Below are 20,951 nucleotides of genomic sequence, written 5' to 3' on the forward strand. Positions count from 1 at the left end.
ATATGTATATTCTCATTCCTACCTAGCACGATGCCTTTTGGGAGCTCACTGGCTTCGGGTTCCACAGGAACTCCGAAGTTAAGCGAGAAGGGGGCTAGAGCAATCCCATGATGGGTGACCCACTAGGAAGTTGCTCGTGAGTTTCCAAAAACAAAACCGTGAGGGAATGGTAAGCCCAAACCAGATAATATTGTGCTACGGTGATGGAGCGGGTCCGGGAAGTGATCCACCCCTGGCCGGGATGTGACAATTGGTATCAGAGCCTAATCCTGGTCGTGGTGTGCCGACGAGGATGTCGGGCCCCTAAGGGGGGTGGATTGTGACATCTCACATCGTCTAGGGGTGTGATCCTTATATGTATATTCTCATCCCTACCTAGCACAAGGCCTTTTGGGAGCTTACTGGCTTCGGATTCCATGGGAACTCCGAAGTTAAGTGAGAAAGGGGCTAGAGCAATCCCATGATGGGTGACCCACTGGGAAGTTTCTCGTGAGTTCCCAAAAACAAAATCGTGAGGGAATGGTAAGCCCAAAGCGAACAATATCATGCTACGGTGGTGGAACGAGCCCGGGAAGTGATCCGCCCCGGGCCGGGATGTGACAATTTGGTATCAAAGCCTAACCCTGGTCGTTGTGTGCCGACGAGGACGTCGGGCCCCTGAGGATGGTAGATTTTGACATCCCACATTGCCCAGAGGAGTGATCCTTATATGTATATTCCCATCCCTACCTAGCATGAGGCCTTTTGGGAACTCACTGGCTTCGGGTTCCATAGGAACTCCGAAGTTAAGGGAGAAGGAGGCTAGAGCAATCCCATGATGGGTGACACACTGGGAAGTTACTCGTGAGTTCCCAAAAACAAAACCGTGAGAGAATGGTAAGCCAAAAGCGGACAATATCGTGCTACGGTGGTGGAGCGGGCCCGGGAAGTGATCTGCCCTGGGTCGAGATGTGACAATTGGTATTAGAGCCTAACCCTGATCGTGGTGTGCCAACGAGGATGTCGGGCCCCTAAGAAGGATGGATTGTGACATCCCACATTGTCTAGGGTTGTGATCCTTATACGTATATTCTCATCCCTACCTAGCACGAGGTCTTTTGGGAGCTCACTGGCTTCGGGTTCCGTAGGAACTCCAAAGTTAAGCGATAAGGGGGCTAGAGCAATTCCATGATGGGTGACCCACTGGGAAGTTGCTTGTAAGTTCCCAAAAACAAAACCTTGAGGGAATGGTAAGCCCAAAGCGGACAATATCGTGTTACGGTGGTAGAGCGAGCCCTGGAAGTGATCTGCCCCGGGCTGGGATGTGACAATTGATATCAGAGCCTAACCCTGGTCGTGGTATGTCAACGAGGATGTTGGGCCCCTAAGGGGGTGGATTGTGACATCCCACATCACCCAGGGGTGTGATCCTTATATGTATATTCTCATCTCTACCTAGCACGAGGCCTTTTGGGAACTCACTGGCTTCGGGTTCCGTAGGAACTCCAAAGTTAAGCGAAAATGGGGTTAGAGCAATCCCATGATGGGTGACCCACTGGGAAATTACTCGTGTGAGTTCTTATAAACAAAACCGTGAGGGAATGGTAAGCCCAAAGTGGACAATATCGTGCTACTGTGGTGAAGCGGGCCCGTAAAGTGATCCGCCCCGGACAGGGATGTGATACTATTGGTCAAATCACTTTAATTAAATTTTAAAAAAGCACAGATGTTTAATTTAAATGATATAGAAAAACTGTAGGGAATTCTAATTTCCCTATTTTAAATGGGTTGGGTGCGAAGGCATTTTGCAGGGGTGGAGATCGTTTGTGCCACACATCCCTGCCCGAGCTCTCACCGCATCTCAGGCTCGACTCCACCGTAGCACGATATTGTCCGTTTTGGGCCCCTACCACACATTCATGGTTTTGTTGATGGGAACTCACACGAGAACTTCCCAGTGGGTCACCCATCTTGGGATTGCTCTCGCGCGAACTCGCTTAACTTTGAAGTTCTGATGGAACCCAAAGCCAGCGAGTTCCCAAAATGTCTCATGCTAGGTAGAGATGAGAATATACATATAAGGCTTACATGATCCACTCCCTTGAGCGATGTGAGATGTTACAATCCACTCCCCTTAAGGGCCCGACGTCCTCATCAGCACACATTCGCCCAAGGATTGGCTCTAATACCAAATTGTCACATCTTGACCCGAGCGGCCGAGCCCCCACTACATCGCTGGCTCAACTCCACCGTAGCACGATATTGTCCGCTTTGGGCCCCTACCACACCCTAACAGTTTTGTTTATGGGAACTCACACGAGAACTTCTCAGTGGGTCACCCATCTTGGGATTGCTCTTGCTCGAACTCACTTAACTTTGGAGTTCCGATGGAGCCCAAAGCCAGTGAGCTCCTAAAAGGGCTCGTGCTAGGTAGAGATGAGAATATACATATAAGGCTTACATAATACACTCCCCTGGGCGATGTGGGATGTTACACATTTGGCCTATTACTGTTCATTGTGGTCTATCATTGTTCACTGAGTGGATTGAATAGGTTGGGTGTTGATACATTTTTTTAGGGGTGAAGTTGCTCTTAATGATTCTAAGTCTCTACATTTAGTCTTTCATGCATTTACTCGCATTTCTCTGAATTTCCACCATAATTCAACGATTCATAATATGACACATCACCTTCAATTAAGTTGATTTATAATTCCAAAATGTTTTAGTTTTTAGAAAAAGAAAATAAGTTTCTTGACGTCTGTTAACTCTCTTTCCCGTTAGGGTTAATCCCTTAGCAGCATCTCTTCTGTTCTTTCATGGTCATTCATTTGTCTCCAATCTCATTAGAAACTGTATCTCATAAAAGAGCACTAAAAAAAACTAAATTGAGAACAAGGTTTGCATAGGTAAGGGAAAAACAACACTTCAGAGAATATGTAATAACAAACTTCCTCTCTCTTTTTAATATTTATCAACCTCGTGTGTATAATGTGGAGCAATTGTCTTTTTCACTAACTCTGTTAAAATTTCTGTTCAAAATAAAGAGTCTAAAGGGCAAAAAAAAAAAAAAAAAAAGATAGAATTCTAACGGAGTTTGCCAAAAGAACTATTGCTCCGCATTATTACAAATTCAGGAACCAATATTCACGAATTTTAGTTTCGAGATCAAAGCTTCAATTGAGTTAAAGTTAAAGAACTATTGTTCCAATTATCCCAATAAACCTTCAAGTGACTAGCATATCACGAAATATAACACACTCTAAATGAAATTTTAATTACGAAACAATACAATACATAAGTTCGAATCATAAACATGGAATTTTGGAATCTCTAAATGTGTTCCAATTTGCATTCAACTTCTTCCAAGATATTTGAATTCGGAAACTTTTGAATCAAATTGAAATAGCTACTCATGGAATCGAAAATCTGAATCCAACTTCTACCCCTAGGTCAGCCATTGGGCCGACCATATCCACACACTTCTTTTTACCTCTTACACACTCTTTTCAATTTTTAGCCGTCGGATCGAATGAATTAAAGAAAATCAAAATACATAAATTAACAAAAAGTGTGATAAGTTAAAAGAAAATTTGTGGGCTTAAAATGGGCCGGATGGTAGTTTAGAGTGAAAATATGACCCGACCCATAAACAGTTGCAGTCGTTTTCACTCGGACTAAAAACCCTAGCACTTGGCTTTTCCTACATCGTCTCTTGCTCTCTTATTCGCATCACTCCACTTGTGCTGCTGCTCTCTCTCTCTCGCGGAAGAACGCTCCGCCTTACAGGTCTCTCTCTGTTTGTTTCTCGAGAAAATTGAAATGAAATTCTTCTCTTCCAATCTACCAATTTCTTTTCCTACAGTAATCAAATTGCTGATAACAAAGGGTTTTTTTTTTTTTTTTTGGCCTTTGCATGTTTCAGATCTTAAATCTGAGCGAAACGTTTTTCCGGAACAGCCATGGCTTTGGTGAGTTTAGTTCGTTTCTTCTTATTTTTCGATTCGAATTGTTCTGATTGTACTGTAGTCCAATTCTTATCGCTCACAGTGGTCGATTTATGTTTGGTTTGCATCTCAAAAAAGTACTTAATTTTATGAATAATATGATCGTGTGTGTTCGGTTTTACCAGTGGCCGATTTACATATGGTTGATGATACAATTCAAATTTAGATGTTCATATATTGATCTGTGTTCGAAATCGGATTCATTTTGCAATATGGGTTTTGTTGATCTGATATTATTGATAAACACTAGAAAAGTCGTCAGAACTTAAGCAATTTTAGGGGTTTGTTCTGCTTTAGTTCACTTCATATTCGTACCTGTTAAGTTTTTTTATATGATTTGTGGGAACCACCCGATGTGTTTTGGTTTCAATTATTATGTTATTGGCTTCAATTTTGGGATCTCCGTTTACTAATAGGTTTTGTATTGTTTACTTTTCAGGTCTTGCATGCAGGGAAGACAAACAAAAATGGTTACAAGGCGCTCATTGTTGCCGAGTACAGTGGTGTGAAAGTTGAACTTGCACCCAACTTTGAGATGGGTGTTACAAACAAGACTCCTGAGTATTTGAAGTTAAACCCTATCGGAAAGGTAGAATTTCGTTTTCTTTATATATACATGCTTGATGAAATTGTAGTTTGATTTTATGCATTAAAGAATCGGTCATATAATTCCAGGTTCCGCTGTTGGTAACACCTGATGGTCCCATCTTTGAGAGTAACGCTATTGCACGCTATGGTAAGACTATGTTTTTCATCAAATTACTTTTATCAATTTCTATTGGTGTATTAGAAATTAACTATGTTTTTGTGTTGCTTCAGTCGCACGCTTGAAGGCTGACAATCCTCTGTGTGGTTCTTCTCTGATTGACTATGTAAGAAACAATATTCCTTCCTGAGTTGTTTTGCCTTGAGTAAATCTAAAGGCTCAAGTGCATTTTTCCTTTTTATGTTTTATCTTTTGTCTCAATCCTGGTGAAATAAGAGGTTTGTTATGCTTACATTTGTTTGTTATTCTTTAGGCCCATATCGAGCAATGGATTGATTTTGGATCCTTGGAGATTGATGCTAACATACTTAAGTGGTGGTTACCGAGAGTGGGACATCGCGTGTACCTTCCTCCAGTGAGTTGCATAATCATAATTCTTTATGTCTCTTTATATTCTTCCCAATTTAGATAGCATCTTTGTCCGATTTGGGTGCTTAAGGTGTGCTTATTTTGTTTATTCTTTTGTCACGATTGAAATCGATCATTTATTATGTAGACAAGATTAGATGTACATTTTGTTGAGTTAGTAGTGTCACATTGTGAAGATTGATGGAATACGATTATAATATTAGTTGTACTCTGTAAGGCTAGTTACAACGAATCCTGTTAGGTGTTATGGTTAGATATACAATCATGTCAATTACCTTGGCTGAAATGGTCAACAAAAACTTTGTGGTGACTGGTGACACTTGACCAAATTGAAATATATGATTCTTTTTCCCTTATTTACAGTGCACAATCTGTATTGTTTATAAACCACCCACCCCCCCCTCTTTCTGTTCCTTCCAGCTTCTTTGATGCTTCATGAAGTATTTCTAACTTTTTTGTATATTCTATTTAGGATGAGGAAGCTACAATTTCTGCATTGAAGAGAGCACTAGGTGCCTTGAACACCCATCTTGCTTCCAACACATACCTAGTTGGGCATTCTGTAACCCTTGCTGACATTGTTGTTGGTTGCAATTTGTACTTTGGGTTCACCCAAATTTTGACTAAGAGCTTCACCTCAGAGTTTCCCCACGTTGAGAGATACTTCTGGACTCTGGTCAATCAACCAACCTTCAAAAAGGTAATGGGTGATGTCAAGCAGGCTGTTTCAGTTCCACCAGTTGTATCTGCAAAGAAGCCTGCCCAGCCTGCTAAAGGCAAGGCCAAGGAGGAGCCCAAGAAAGAAGCCAAAAAGGAGCCAGAAAAACTCAAGGCAGAAGCTGCCGAGGAAGTGGAAGAGGCTCCAAAGCCTAAACCCAAGAATCCTCTTGATCTGCTTCCCCCAAGTAAGATGGTATTGGACGACTGGAAGAGACTTTACTCTAACACAAAGACCAACTTCCGTGAGGTTGCTATTAAAGGTAATCATCTTAACGCTTGGTCTTTCTGGAATGTTGGCAGTCAAAAGCATCAGTTGGGTTAAGTTGATGTTTGCGTCCTTGTTTATTGCAGGATTCTGGGACATGTACGATCCCGAAGGATACTCTCTTTGGTTCTGTGAATACAAGTACAATGATGAGAATACAGTTTCCTTTGTGACACTGAACAAGGTCGGTGGATTCCTTCAGAGGATGGATTTGGCCCGCAAGTATGCTTTTGGAAAGATGCTTGTGATTGGCTCAGAGGCACCCTTCAAGGTGAAGGGGCTGTGGCTCTTCCGTGGGCAAGAAATTCCCAAATTTGTGATGGATGAGTGCTACGACATGGAGCTCTACAACTGGACAAAGGTTGACATTTCGGATGAAAACCAAAAGGAGCGTGTCAACCAGATGATCGAAGACCAGGAGCCGTTCGAGGGAGAGGCTCTTTTGGATGCCAAGTGCTTCAAGTGAAAATATCTAAATCTAATCCCTTCACTGGAAATGGTGTTTTTTGTCTTATCTTTTTTTGTTAGGGTTTGTTTCTTTGGTGTCTGAGTGAGACCAAGTATAAGTTACAAGTCATGTTTCTGCGCTTCAATTTTGGAGAATGGTTTAGACATCTAAAATTATATATGATACAGTCTTCGAAGGTTTATTATCTGTGGTTTGAATCAGTTAGGTTAGCACAAGGTTAGTGATACTACCAGCCTAATAATGGGGTGTATTGGCCTTTGACAACTTCTTGAATGACCTATTAATATGACATGAAAGACACGAAAGTAACATGTTCTAAGTCAACATGTTAACGAGTCGAGTGGTGATCTGATCGTCCGTTAAAACTTGATAAGATATCGTTGTCAGATCTGACCAGTTATCACGGCATGAAAAGGCATGATCCGTTAACGAATTGGATTTTTATCGGGTCACAACATGAACATGACTCGTTTGCAAGATCTAGGGCGTATGGCATCTCTTGTAATCAAAGATACCATGTAGGACATCTCTAATATCCGACCTTCCTATGGCGTGGGATCTTGATTTGAACCCTCGTTGGTCTTCTCGAAGAAAATGAAAAAGTTTGGGATCTTGGAATCTTGTCATTGAATCGGTTCTGCGCCACAAACTATTTGGATACAAAACGCATTGTTGATTTGAAAAAATATACGACATTTTCGAGTGTTGAGTAATCTTTTATTTTTGATTAAAAAAAAACAATAATCATCTATTTATAGTCTTTAAAATTGAACGATGGTTAGATGAGATCTAACTCTAAGAGTAAGGGCTCTTAATGGTGGAGTATTCAATACTCATGAACATCGTAGCCTCAATATTGTTGATTATCTAAATAAACTATTGTGTCATTCTGTATTACTACGTCATTTGGATGATACTCATACTCGAAGTTTCTAACATGTCTTGTTTTATGAAATATATACAACCAGAATTGAAACTCCATGTCTTACCCTGTACACAAAATTGAGGAGAATGCAACTTTTTTCCTTTCTCAGCTTTTCTTGTCATACGTCAACTATCTACTTTCTAGATCACTCGTAGAACTTTAACTATGCAAATAAATTAACCAAATTAGAAGTTGTTTAACTGTGAATTAAACATAGTTTGTCAACTCTATTCTATCAAATAATCATTAGATGAATAAACAGTAAGAATTTAATTATTTTTTTTACAAAGACAATCTTTAAAGAATGACTAAAAAAATAAACTTTTCTAATAATTCCCTCCTTCGGAATAAAAAGAATCAAATATGGTGCAATTAGTAATATGGAAAATACGTGGGTCATTACTGAAAGAAACAACATTTTTGTTGTATTCAAATTAAAAAAAAAAAGATTAAAAAAAGGATAAAAAACACGAATCGAGTTGTTGCGTGAAAGGGGAGCGATCTCTCCAAAAAAAAAAAAACTTTGAGAGAGCGAAGGTTTCAGAGAAGAGAGTTTGGGAGAGATGAGTGAAATTTCTGGTTGCAGATCGCCGACTTTGCTTTTATTATTAGCTTCATTTTCTCTCCAATTCTTTCCAGGTTGGGCATCACAAACTCATCATCAATTTCTCTCCAATTATTCTGCTTTAATTTCATGTTGATTTATATATTATATGCTTTCATGTTGATTTATATACATATATTTATATTTATATATACTTGGTAATTGAATTCTCTCTGTGTTAGTTGCTTTCTGGGTCTGTTTCAAATCACTTGTTTGGTTTCTGAGAAAAAGAAAGTCCTAAATTTGTTGTTTTCTGTTGTTAATTAGCTAAAACCTACCTTACCCAAACCCAAGTTAGTCATTATTTGCTTAATCTTGTCTTTGTTTCCCTTATAAGGAAATGTTTATGTTTACATTTAAAATTAGAGTCTAAGAAAAAAAAAATCCAAACTTTCCTTTTCCTTTTGGAACATTGTCTCGATATGTTTACTTTCGTATGGCCAACTTTGAAGTGGATTGTGTATCTGGGTTATCTGATTTGGTGGAATCCAAGTATCGTAGCTGGGTTTTGAATGCAATCTTAGTGGAAATCTATGGTTGAGTGTGGTGTGGTTTAGAAACCTTTGGAAAATGGACAAAAGAGAAAAACCACATATTTTGCAACATCCCCAAATTTGAGTGCTTGCTTTGGTATTGAAGCATCCCTTAAGCATTGTATGATCTAATTGAAGTGCTATTGCATTTAAATCTTGAAAGAAGACCTTTCGATATACTAGACCCTTGCTTCTCGAAGTAACAAGCCTTTATGTGACACGAGGGGATTTGATGAACAGATGAAGGAATGAGATGTGATGCTGCGATACGCGTATGATTAATTGTTTCTCATGTTACCACGATAAGATCTTTTAAATTTTGGTCCTTTTCTTTCAGGCCTTTCTGACGATTCATCTAGTTCCAAAGATGGTAAAAAATCTGAGAGTCATTCCACTTCCAGCCACACTGGTTCAACGTTGGTCATCATATTCCTTGGACTTGTAGTAGTTGCGTTGTTCTCCTTTTTCCTTTTCAAGCTATGGCAAAAGAAGAAACGAGAAGAACAGTATGCCCGGCTTTTGAAGTTGTTTGAAGAGGATGATGAGCTTGAGCTCGAACTCGGTCTTCGGGATTGAAATACTTTGTTTATATTCAAGGTGTGCCTCCTACCCTATTGCTTTCTTCTTTTTAGTGTGCCAACTGTTAATTCTTTCTTTCAATTGATTTACGGGGGTGACTATATATTAATTGTCATTAACAATGCGACATTGCGTGACCAGTTTTCTTTTCTGAATGCTATGTAGTGTTGATACCTTTACAGTGATGCTGTATTGTGCAAAGCTTGGTGACATTGAATGAACCAGTAGAAATGCCCTTTTAGTTTGTATACCCTGTAATTAGTCGGGTGTCAGAATACTAAGAAACTATGTAGAGCATCTTAATTGATAGATACAAATTCACATTTTTACTTACAATTTCCGGCCAAGATGGGTATTTTTTTACATCCCCTTAAAATTCACCCATTGGAAGGCTTTATGGCCAACAAGAACTGTAAAATGCACATTCCTAGACATTTTTCATCTTCCATTGGAGAAGCTCTTTGAGATATCAAAATTGACAATAACCTTTTTATGGAACGCTAACGGTATAGTGGGAATTCTAAAAATGTGTTAAGGGGAGAGTAAGAGTTATTAATAGTGTATTGTAAAAGGGAGAGACCACTTTCTGCACAGAAGCCTATATGGATCAATATAAAGTGAGATCTTATCAGTTTCTAATCTTCCTTGTTTTCATTTAGAAATCTAGACTGATGGATTTTTTAGCATCCTTTTCCTTTTTTACTTGTGATTTGATCATACTTTAATTTATGTAGATGATCTACCAAAAATTTTGCAAGTTTATATCAAATCCTTGTGATATCCATCGCTTACTGTATCCTGGTTAAGTTTGGAAAGTTAGTCAGGTTATGGTATTTCTTTATATGGACACTTATGTCATTATGATTGTTGGTTGAAGAATCACTTCCTAATGAGGGTTTTTTCTTCTTTGTTTTTGCAGAGTTGCGTGGATTTTGTATTTGAAAAACTCACTCGCCTAACCACGATGGAAGTTGGGTGTCCGGGGTTGAGGTTAGATAATTTCTGTCAATTGTGACATTTGTGATCATATCTTCAAATGTAATCTTATGCTTTTATTTTTCGTTTTGTTTTTGAGTATGATATCATACCATATGTGAGGGATACTATTTCATATGGAGCGCTGAGGTTCACAAATCAGTGTTTGTATTAATGACCTTGATTTCGAATTCACATGCTTGATTGACATGAAAATCTTAGTAAGTGGTCTGAATCTTGATATAATTTCAGGCAACTGTAAGTCTTGTAAGCCCTTAGCGCCATCTTCTTTCAATTGGTTGGCGTGCATATAAATGCCCGCTTGATAAAAATATGGTTCGATCACTCTGCCTACGTGGAATGATATGTCCTAACGGATATTTTTTGTGTAGAAAACAAGAAAGTTATTTCAGTTGTTTTGAGAATAAATGAAGTTAGTTCACTTGTATTTGGTAGATGGTAGGTGGTAGATGGCTTCTGGTATGGGAACTATTTTTTTGTACAGTTGTTGGGGACACCTGCAAGGCATGTCAATAATAGTAGTTGAGTGTTTCATGCTAGGCCTCACCTTCAAGTGCCTTTGTTTGTTTACGCTAAGTTTTTGATGTAAAAAGCAGGAATGATATTACGACTTGTCTTATGCTCCTAGGTTCAAGATGGTTAACTTTTGAAGAGTTCAGAGTGGACGTTATCTGAGTATGACGGTAGTAGAATTTACGGGGTCAGGTTGTCTTTCTCAATGCATAAACTATTGAGAATGCTATTCCTAGTTATCCGGACCTAGATAGTAGAATCATCTCTAATGTTTAAAAGCTACTTGTTTTCTATTTTTTGTCATTGTTTGATTTTCATGTTGAGCTGCATTTAGAAAGGTTTGATATTACAAGATTTCGGGCAAATCTTTACCAGCAGTGGTACGCTTTCCGTGCACTCCTTTTTTGAGTTCCATGATGATCCTGTTAACAAGGAGATCCCTTTTTATTACTTTCGAACTATTACTAGCGCAGTGGTTCATGTTTTAGCAATGATCTGTGGATTGTATCTATTTCTTACCCGAATTTTGGGGTTACTTATGCTGCCTTTACACTTGGAATCATAATTTAGTTGTGTTCCGTTCTTGAACTTGTTGAACGGATTGCAGAATTTTGGTATTCTGGTTTGGGAGTGAGCTGTGAATGTCGATGTAGCACCTTCAAACCCGTAATTTATGTTTTCGACATTCACAGCTCACTCCCCTTTCATTTGAGTCTCTCCCTTTCTATTTCTTATGATCTAAGGTATCGTTAAATTTGTATCGCCGATTGCCTTGCCTTTCATGTAAAGATCGAAGAAGGTGCCGGTGCGAGCTACCGGACTTTAAAATTTTAAACTTATTTCTGCTCGGCTGTTAATTCAAAACCTTGTTTCTGTGACCGAAATATTGGATAATTCCGAATTTTAATTTTCCATGCACTTACTAATACATAATTAAATACTTAGAAAAACCTAAGGATTAGACTGATTAGGGGAAATACTTGATTCAATTCTCATTCTCTCTCCCCAATTCATTTAAATATGTATGAATTTCATTCTATTCTGTAACATAAACGAAACTTGTTTAATTACAAGCGGTATCACTATTTAAGCTACACTGAGGGGAGGTATTTTGTTTTTTCTTCGAGTACAACGATATATTTTACACTAAGGATTCGAATTTGTCATCCACGAAATTCAAACTTAAGACCTCTCATTTACAAGTAAAGAGGAATACCATTAGACTGTAGTACTAAATGGCAAGTAAAAGTGGTGGGTTTAAACCCAAGACATGGTAGGTTGAAGAGGAAGGTCATATCTATCGGAAAAATATTCTCTTCGGATCCGAACCATCCAGATCGTAGTGATCAAATAATCTCAGCCATTTATGTAAATTGTGCGGCTGAAATCATTTTCATCTGTAACATTCTTACTCCTTTTCTTTCTCCTCAACATCCATGCCATCTTCGTGGCAATCGACGAAGCAAAACCACAGAGAAAGAACGAGAGAAGAAAATGGGAAGGGTTGAAGGTCGGGGAAACATGCAGTGGCAATTGGGGTGCGATGGGGAGGGGGATATGAGTGATGGTAGGGAGGTCCATAAGGATACAGATGGTTCGAATCTGGGGAGGATATGTCCCTGTATCTACCAAGATAATCCACCGCTTGCAACATAGAAAAATTGAGTACAAAGATGCCAAAACAAAATGGCAAAAATTAGAAACTCATCTGAACTTATTTTTATTGTAAACAATAGCCCAATACACGCATACAAGATAAATATAAACTTAGTCAATGTAGCATTTTGCCTGGTACAAGATGCTGGAATATGATCACAGGAAAATCAAACGACGGCCTACAAGCTTGTGGCTATCAAACAAAGAATATGGGCTTGTTCAGAAGTGCTTTTAAAATGAGAGGTGAAAATATTTTTAAAACCAATCTTAATTAAAAATCCAAGTGGATCATAGAAAAGCACTGCTTCCTGTAAGAAGCATATAGCTGGTGTTTTTTTCTTCAAAAAAACACTTAAAAGTGCTTTTAGAACCCAAAATCAATTTCACCAAAAGCATTTTCATTCATTTTAAAAGCACTTGCAAACAAGTTCTAAATCACTGTGGAGAAGGCATGTCGTACGGAACTACCAAACCTGTTCACCCCGTCTGAGAGGCCGGACGAAGGGCCCGAAATTTGTCATCAGTTTGTCAACAATGCCTCCCAATGTGTTGGAAATCAAAATTATCAAGACGCCGAAAGGTCTTCGACAAGGCAGATGTGAATGTTTTCAGTGATTAAACCACTAACGATCAGCATGGTTTTAGGATTTATTACTTCCCTGTCTTGGCTCGTTTCATCCCTGCACTGTTAAAGGGCGACATGCTCGGGCTTAGACTTGGGCTCATGCTAGGGCTCTCTTCCCTCAGTGTACCGTTCAGCATAGCCAATTCTCTAAGTTGTTGCTTCTTATAGTGATCGAAGGACTCGTCCTGCAAGAGACGGGTTAAAACCTGTCCAAGAAAATGAATTAAGAGTCAAAACTACGTGACCAATACTATTCATACCACAGGCTTCAGAAGGTTCTCGAGTATTGCCACTGCATGATCCAAGCGAGCATTGATTATATCCTCCGGAAATTCAGCCTCTACCAACACGTGCAACGGCTCATTAAGATGTTCATATCCAGGCTCACCTTTTAATTTCTCTTCCTGAAGAAAAACAATGTACAAGGCACATAAGGAGCCAAATGATGTCAACGAAAACTAGAATTTGACAAGGATACATGAGTATTTTTCAGACAAATAACTCTTCGATGAAGTTTGCAAATCGATATTCTGCCTGCCATTTTTAGCACACCATGCCATTCAGAAAATGACCAACTTAATTGTCATTCAAAAGTTGAGACCATAAAAATGTAAGGATACATTATCTGTTGAAGCACACATGACCCCAACCAAAGATTAAAGAAAATGAACGAAAGACTTAACAATAATCAGGCACTACTACACAAGTCCAAACTACGATATCAGACTGAAGCAGTTAGTTCCTAGCTACCTCCATCTCCGTCATTTTGGATCCATCAAGCTGTTTGTAGTGAGTTGTAATACAACTACACAAATCCAAGCTAGAAACATATTTATATTTACATGTCAAGAGAGAACTGTATACCATGAACTCTCACTAGCATCAATTTTTAGCTTCATGTTAAAGTTTTTGGAAACCTCACGGCTGGCCTGAAGCTTGTGTGAGTCCTCTTATTAGAGATCCCTTCTATTCTAACACTGAGCGCTATTTCAAACAGTTTCAATTTTTTTTACTCCTGTTTGTTACTCCTAGGCTACAGGCCTACAACGAAGTTTGTCGTTTTGTTATGATAATGCTTTTCTCGTACATTATATATATATATATGTACACACACACATCTATATTATTGTATATTTATTACGCCGCCATGTTTCAATTAAACCTTCATCCTCGCACTTGTGGCATCCTTATTTTAGAAGTTTGCAAAGAGGTAGTGGACAAGAACATATGATCTATGAAATTAATTATGTTGAGTATTTTGTAGAATGCATGAATTAATACCTACCATAAACGAATATGAATGAGCAAATTTAGAAGTAAATTTTCATGCAACCATGCCAGTGCCAACTAACTACCCAAAAAAGATGAGCAATACCTTTCCAGAATCCTTCACTGAGCCCCGGCCTCGGATGTACACCCTACACTCTGTCATGGCTTCAACTCTTTTTAAGGAGTTCCCACGTGGTCCCAAAATTCGGCCAACAAAATTGTACTGCCAAGTATGGTGTGAAAAATTGTTAATTAAGACAAAAAGGTTGAAAATAAACTCTGCACAAATCATAACCCCTTCCTTACTTACATGTGGATATTTGTCCACGGGAAGATCAAGTCTAATAACTCTCTTTACAATAGGGGTGGTTGGAATTCCTTGCCCCCCAAGCCATCCCATAGAAGGAGATTGGAATGGGGCCATTCTCTGGATGTGTCCATTGTCCTACAGGAGACAAATTATGATGAATGAAGATTCACACATACAAACAACATAAGACATGAGCAAAACCTAAACTCTCTTCCCACTATGTCATACACCATAAAAGAGTTTTATTCAGCTATGAGTAGATGATTGTACTGCGAATGGTAGAGTGGTTTCAACAATAACATATTGGAAGTTGGCTTGGATGGCCACCAAAACATTGCAAACTGGACTACAGCTCTGGCATACAGTGTCTCACAGGCTTGTCAAACACGCATTAAAGAAAAAAAAACTCTCGTCTTACATTTCAAGAAATGAAGGCTATACTGTCACACATGCAAGCAAATATGAAGACTATGTCCTTGTATGCTTCTAATACTATTGAAAAAAATTAAGAAAATTAGACAATGATAATTGAATTCAAGCAACAACTATGGTCAAAAATTCAAACAAAATACAAAATAAGCATCACCCACTTCTATTAGTAGAATTACCTCCATGTGTATTCCTGGCCATCCCTCCAGATCCATTGGTCTACCATTCACATTTTGACTTAATGACCTAAATGGACTGTCATGCGTAAATCTTTCACGATCTGCAGGAGTTTGATTGAAGCCTGATATTTGTCTGATCTCTGTCATGGCGTCAAAGAACAAAGTATGCTTCAGCAAATAACCAAAAAAGACCAGAAAAATGAAACTGTAGCTACACATGGTTAAGCATTTTACAAGAGCATGCAGTTTCCAACCAACATGCTTAAACATTGATTGTTATAGGAGACACTGCACAAAAATTTATAATAGATGATTGTATAGTGAAGAAATTACAGTTACCACCGCCTAACAGCCCTTTTCAAGGACTCAATACTTTCTCTATACAGAAACTATAACTAATGTTAAATGTGAGGATCTGATAATTTACAGCTCAAAAATCATCCAAAAAAAGAGATCTTTGTTCTAGTGTTCTTTTTATCCATTTCTAAATACACCATTTGGTATCATTACTTCCGACACGGAGAGGAAGCATAGACAGTGCAAACATATTTTGTGTTTTGAAATATGGATTGGAACAAACATATCCAAGAACAGCTGTCAAACACACACATGCCAAGTAGTTATATCCAAACTGATATCACAGTACATGACTGTCTGCACATACATGTAAACCTGTACAGAAAAGTATCTTGGTTATGGATTAATCAGATTTTTAGAAAGAAAAAAGGGCGGCCAAAACTTATTGTCAACCCCAAAAAATGTTCTTAGTTCACAAGAGAAAACAAAATTTAATGAGACATAAAATTTAGAAGTGAGCTACATAGGGGAAAAGCATTAGATAGAAATTTCATCTAACCATGATTTAGAAGTCTGCTACATAGGGGCAATATTTGCAGGAATGGTCCCAACTTTTGCTTCTCTGCCAGTAGTTCAGCCAAATATCTGCCATAACACCAGCCAAATCATGTGTCAATTCCTAGCATACTTCGAAAAGCAGTAGTGTGTAGTGTTTATTACCAGTTAATATTTGGAAAGTGAAAATTGTATTAATGTAATTTTGAGAAAGAATATTCATGTTATATCATATATGCAGACATCACAACGTTGCTTTGATTCTTTGAATGATTGTTTTCACGAACTTAAATTGAATTATTATCAGAAAAAGATCATGATTTCCAAGGGAATGAGCAACATGCTCAAACATCTTCAAATGTATACATGAAGTGAGATGTGCATCAATGATTGAGTACAAGTACAAACATCGTTACAAAATGAACAAGATGTCGACAGGAAGCCAAAATAGTAAAGAACATTAACATGACCAAAAGGATAAAAGCAGCCCTCCAATCAGTAAAGAACAGCAAAATAAAAAGAAGAGTTTCTCCGAACTTTGAAGAGTCTAAAGTCCACAAAGACGACTGTGCTTGAAATTTGTCCCCAAACTTCACTCCCTCCTGTCAAAAATCTTTCTATATCTTTCTTAGCACCACAATCACACCACATCTCCATAGAACTTCTTATGTTAACCTTTAAACTTCCTCATTAAAAAATAAAAATTGAAAAACAACTTTCTGGTAAAACCTGACTTTCCCTCAGGATCTCCACCACAACCAAACGCAACCGGGTAATGACAAAAAATGTTCAATACTTTCAACCATGCCACAAGTGTTTCACCTTACAGTTAGCAATGATCCATATGTTTCACTCAAACATTATACACCAGTCAAGAGAGAGGGGTATTAGGTGTCTAGCTTTCAACCATGTCACAGGTGTTTCATCTTACCATTAAAAATGGACATGTGGGGTCTGGGGACTATCTGACACAACAACAGCAATATGCATAACAACAGCAGTGATTTGGTTACACTTAAAAGCTCAGAGACAAAGCAGGTGAGCACGAAAGTAGGTTCCAAACTACATCTCACAACTTTCACCTGCCATGCTAACAATACTTTACCACTGAAGACCTTGCTCGCATCAAAAGAATGAGTGGGTTTGTCTTTTTCCTTTTATGATTTGATTCAATATTTAGAAACATATAGTACTATGTATGATCTGAAAGCAGCGGTGAAGTGAAATAAGAACTAGTAGGGTTAAAGGCCAACGTGCAATCACTCAAATATATATTCACCCTTTGAAGCTTATCCATGTTAACAAGTTCCTGAGGATTACTGTGTTCGATATTCAATGGGGTTCGTTGACTATATTTTGTATGAAATGCATGCAGAAACAACCTCCCAAACGTATGTACGAAAGAACCAATCAATTTTTTTCTTCATTGGTAAAACAAATTGACTATCTATGGTAAAACGAATTGACTATCTGTGGCATTTAAACATATTTCTACTTCAATTAGAGCCCGAAATGCCTTCGTAAAACATATCTATATTAAAAACATACACATTTTCTCTTGAACAGTAAAAGAAACCGGCAATCTAGATATAATTTATGGCATTTCACATTTCAGGAAGAAAAAAGTTGTCTAATTACAAGGTAAGCTAAGATGTCTGAAAGAACAATTTCCCAAATATGAAATCATTTACTACCTCCCTTTAAATGTTTTCCATCGGAAACTGAAAATCAAACGGGGTTTATCTAATTAACTCCCAAAAACTCATGGAGCATACTCAAGGACTCGATAATTCATAGTGCCATACTTTCTTAACCCTACTAAAGATAACAGACGAAATATAAGGACTGAAACCCAAAAGACATCAGAAAAGCATGGGACAGCCACATATACGGGATATAACACATAAGCCCTTGAAAACTAAGTATATTCTATGAAAGCAAAACCAAATAGAATAGCCATCAATGTATGTACTAATGATAAAACCACCCCTCACAACGGCAGAAAACGTCAAGTACGGAACCACCAGCTACACATGTCACCGACAAACTATCGACAAGGAATCGAAATGAGATTGAATTAACAGGTGAAACATTAAAAGTTAAGCAAATTACTGACCTCTCTCGATCTGCAGGGAGAGAAGACCTGTGTGGAGAAGCATGGACACCAGGAGGTGGGTACTGGAAGTAACTTCCAGGAGGGATTCTCTCTCCCATAACACAGGCACTACTGTATATGTCAAATAACCCACAAAACAAATTAACAAACCCACTTCAGAGAACGCACAAAAAATGGCATATCATTATGTAAATGTCAAATGAGCAAAACCCAGTTGAAGAAAACACCGATGAAGCATTATCTTCACAATAAAATTGATCCCACTTTGAAGAAAACACACAGCAAACAATAGAACAACACACAACACAGAAAGTAAACAACAACAATATGTATTTAGAGAGAGAGAGAGGAGAGAGAGGGGAGAGAGAGGGGCTTACCGGACGGGAAGGAGAGAAGAGGGAGGTCGGGGCAGAGAGATTCAAATCTTTTCTGCCCCTTATTGGAGGCGGGTGTTGGTGCGAGAGAGTGAACAAAGAGGCAAAATTCCTACTACAGCATGAGTCTCAACCATCCCTCCCTTGCATTTATATATTTTAAGTCAAATCACTCTTTTTTATTTTTCCTTTTATTTTCTTTTCCTGCCTGGTAAAGTGCCACTCACTAGTCAATGCTCTATTATTTTTTGTTGTCACTTCAAGGTGACTTGCTACCGTCGCTCGTAATCAAATTTTCTACATTTATCATTTGACATATGTTAAATTTATGATAATAAAATTATAAAAAAATTAAATTTATAAATACGTATCAGTCAATGATGAGGTGGAGAGGCTACACTCATTTAACTGCATAAAATTTGATCTCATAACTCAGGGTGGGGCATTTACACTAACCTGAATTAGGACATATTTAGAAAAAAATCCAAATAATAAATTATAATTTAATTAGTGACTTAAAGTCTTCCAATTCAAAATAAATAAATTAAGTGAATTTGAACTGATCCTTTGTAGAAGATTGGCCTCTTCCCTTTGATGCACTAGTTGTAGATGATTGACCCTTACAAGTGAATTTGAATTGGGTAGTCGTGAAAGTAGTGATTGACGTTGTTGAATTTATGTGATGGAGGCGGCGAAGAAGGTACCATTTCATCTTGAGTTAAATTCTTCTCACATTTTAAAATTAAGCGGCCCAACCTACAACAATAAACACAAATTATTGCTAATTAGTTTATTATTGTTATATATAAGATTCAATGTATTGAACACTAAAAAATAAAAATATAAAACTAAATACTTCACTTACTGAGTCTTCAAGTTCATCCTAGAATATGAGGTCGTCAATTGTAGATTATAGAAATAAAATTCATTCCTCCTAAACTAATCACTAGTACACAGTAGAGCATCAATCATTGTAGCTGAGGCCAAGAGAGAGCTGATTTTAATTCAACGGTTGAGATTAAATCTCAACCAATCCGACGGCCATATAAATTATAATCTTATTTTGTTCAATTTTTTTTTTCTAATCTTATATATTATATATTTAATTTGGTTTAGTTCGGTCTTACCATACTAACCTATGTGTTATTGTGACATCTCGGCTCGGGCCTCTACCACAACCCAGGCTCGACTCCACCGTAGCACGATATTGTCCGCTTTGGGCCCCTACCACACCCTCACGGTTTTGTTTCTGGGAACTCATACGAGAACTTCCCAGTGGGTCAACCATCCTATGATTGCTATTGCCCGAACTCGCTTAACTTCGGAGTTCCGATAGAACCCGAAGCCAGTGAATTCCCAAAAGATCTCGTGCTAGGTAGAGATGGGAATATATATATATATATATATATATATATATATATATATAAGGCTTACAGGATCTACTTTCCTGGACAATGTGGGATGTAACAATCCACCCCCCAGGGGCCCAATACAGGCGTCGCCCAGCACGGCTCGATTCAGAGGTCATAGTGGACATTTCAGGTCGGGGTGTGTCAGTTATATTGACACCTATACCAAATTTTTCCGTATTTTCAGTTTGATATCTATATAGAGCGGGTCAATTTTGGTTTTTTCGGTTGTTTATTCCACCCTATCAATAAAAGATGAGAATGAATGTCTCACTTGTTCAACTTATCCTTTATACAATTAATCACTTTGATGTTTTATTTAGTCACGCTATAATGTTTGATAAATACACCTCTAAGTATTTAATAATTTCTGTAACATTCCACATTGCCCAGGGGAGTGATCCTTATATATATATTCGGATATTCCCATCCTTACCTAGCACGAGGCCTTTTGGGAGCTCACTGGCTTCGGGTTCCGTAGGAACTCCGAAGTTAAGCGAGAAGGGGGCTAGAGCAATCCCATGATGGGTGACCCACTGGGAAGTTGCTCGTGAGTTCCCAAAAAACAAAACCGTGAGGGAATGGTAAGCCCAAAACGGACAATATCGTGCTACGGTGGTGGAGCGGGCCCGGGAAGTGATCTGCCCCGGGCCGGGATGTGACAATTTGGCATCAGAGCCAATCCCTGGCCGGAAATGTGCCGACGAGGACGTCGGGCCCCTAAAGGGGGTGGATTGTAACATCCCACATTGCCCAGGGGAGTGATCCTTATATGTATATTCTCATCCTTACCTAGCACGAGGCCTTTTGGGAGCTCACTGGCTTCGGGTTCCGTAGGAACTCCGAGGTTAAGCGAGAAGGGGGCTAGAGCAATCCCATGATGGGTGACCCACTGGGAAGTTGCTCGTGAGTTCCCAAAAACAAAACCGTGAGGGAATGGTAAGCCCAAAGCGGACAATATCGTGCTACGGTGGTGGAGCGGGTCCGGGAAGTGATTCACCTCGGGC

At 38.6% G+C, this 20,951-nt stretch overlaps 3 protein-coding genes across 3 annotated transcripts; 2 read left to right on the forward strand and 1 right to left on the reverse strand.

Annotated features, from left to right (window-relative positions):
* The first annotated feature begins 3,641 nt into the window (after positions 1-3,641).
* LOC137717287 (elongation factor 1-gamma) lies at positions 3,642-6,759 on the forward strand. Its single transcript, XM_068456594.2, has 8 exons — positions 3,642-3,768; positions 3,905-3,950; positions 4,426-4,575; positions 4,662-4,722; positions 4,806-4,858; positions 5,006-5,107; positions 5,594-6,101; positions 6,193-6,759. Exons 2-8 carry the CDS (start codon positions 3,942-3,944, stop codon positions 6,570-6,572), a joined length of 1,263 nt encoding a protein of 420 aa, XP_068312695.1. The 5' UTR covers positions 3,642-3,768; positions 3,905-3,941; the 3' UTR covers positions 6,573-6,759.
* A 1,214-nt stretch (positions 6,760-7,973) lies between these two features.
* LOC137718339 (uncharacterized) lies at positions 7,974-10,437 on the forward strand. The gene is made up of 3 exons (XM_088698455.1): positions 7,974-8,139; positions 8,975-9,234; positions 10,136-10,437. The coding sequence occupies exons 1-2, from the start codon at positions 8,064-8,066 to the stop codon at positions 9,211-9,213; spliced, it is 315 nt and encodes a 104-aa protein (XP_088554581.1). The 5' UTR covers positions 7,974-8,063; the 3' UTR covers positions 9,214-9,234; positions 10,136-10,437.
* Positions 10,438-12,421: 1,984 nt separating this feature from the next.
* On the reverse strand, positions 12,422-18,701 carry LOC137718241 (KH domain-containing protein At1g09660/At1g09670). The gene is made up of 8 exons (XM_068457755.2): positions 18,539-18,701; positions 18,162-18,272; positions 16,050-16,135; positions 15,194-15,333; positions 14,586-14,720; positions 14,382-14,498; positions 13,267-13,410; positions 12,422-13,191 (listed from the first exon to the last, which is right to left on the reverse strand). Exons 2-8 carry the CDS (start codon positions 18,257-18,259, stop codon positions 13,033-13,035), a joined length of 879 nt encoding a protein of 292 aa, XP_068313856.1. The 5' UTR covers positions 18,260-18,272; positions 18,539-18,701; the 3' UTR covers positions 12,422-13,032.
* Positions 18,702-20,951: the final 2,250 nt, after the last annotated feature.

Source organism: Pyrus communis, chromosome 8, assembly GCF_041283825.1.
Source record: "Pyrus communis isolate YQ-2024b chromosome 8, ASM4128382v1, whole genome shotgun sequence".
In the NCBI taxonomy this organism is placed as follows: domain Eukaryota; kingdom Viridiplantae; phylum Streptophyta; class Magnoliopsida; order Rosales; family Rosaceae; genus Pyrus; species Pyrus communis.

Bases quoted from the DNA above. Each gene is read 5' to 3' on its own strand.
- LOC137717287 (XM_068456594.2), top strand. The intron at 4,576-4,661 runs GTAGAATTTCGT...ATATAATTCCAG, and splicing joins AGTTAAACCCTATCGGAAAG to GTTCCGCTGTTGGTAACACC. The intron at 4,859-5,005 runs GTAAGAAACAAT...GTTATTCTTTAG, and splicing joins GTTCTTCTCTGATTGACTAT to GCCCATATCGAGCAATGGAT.
- LOC137718241 (XM_068457755.2), bottom strand. From the start codon at position 18,259: ATGGGAGAGAGAATCCCTCCTGGAAGTTACTTCCAGTACCCACCTCCT. The intron at 15,334-16,049 runs GTTAGATGAAAT...ACGCCATGACAG, and splicing joins TAGCAGACTTCTAAATCATG to AGATCAGACAAATATCAGGC. The intron at 14,499-14,585 runs GTAAGTAAGGAA...CATACTTGGCAG, and splicing joins CCGTGGACAAATATCCACAT to TACAATTTTGTTGGCCGAAT.
- LOC137718339 (XM_088698455.1), top strand. From the start codon at position 8,064: ATGAGTGAAATTTCTGGTTGCAGATCGCCGACTTTGCTTTTATTATTA. The intron at 8,140-8,974 runs GTTGGGCATCAC...CTTTTCTTTCAG, and splicing joins TTCTCTCCAATTCTTTCCAG to GCCTTTCTGACGATTCATCT.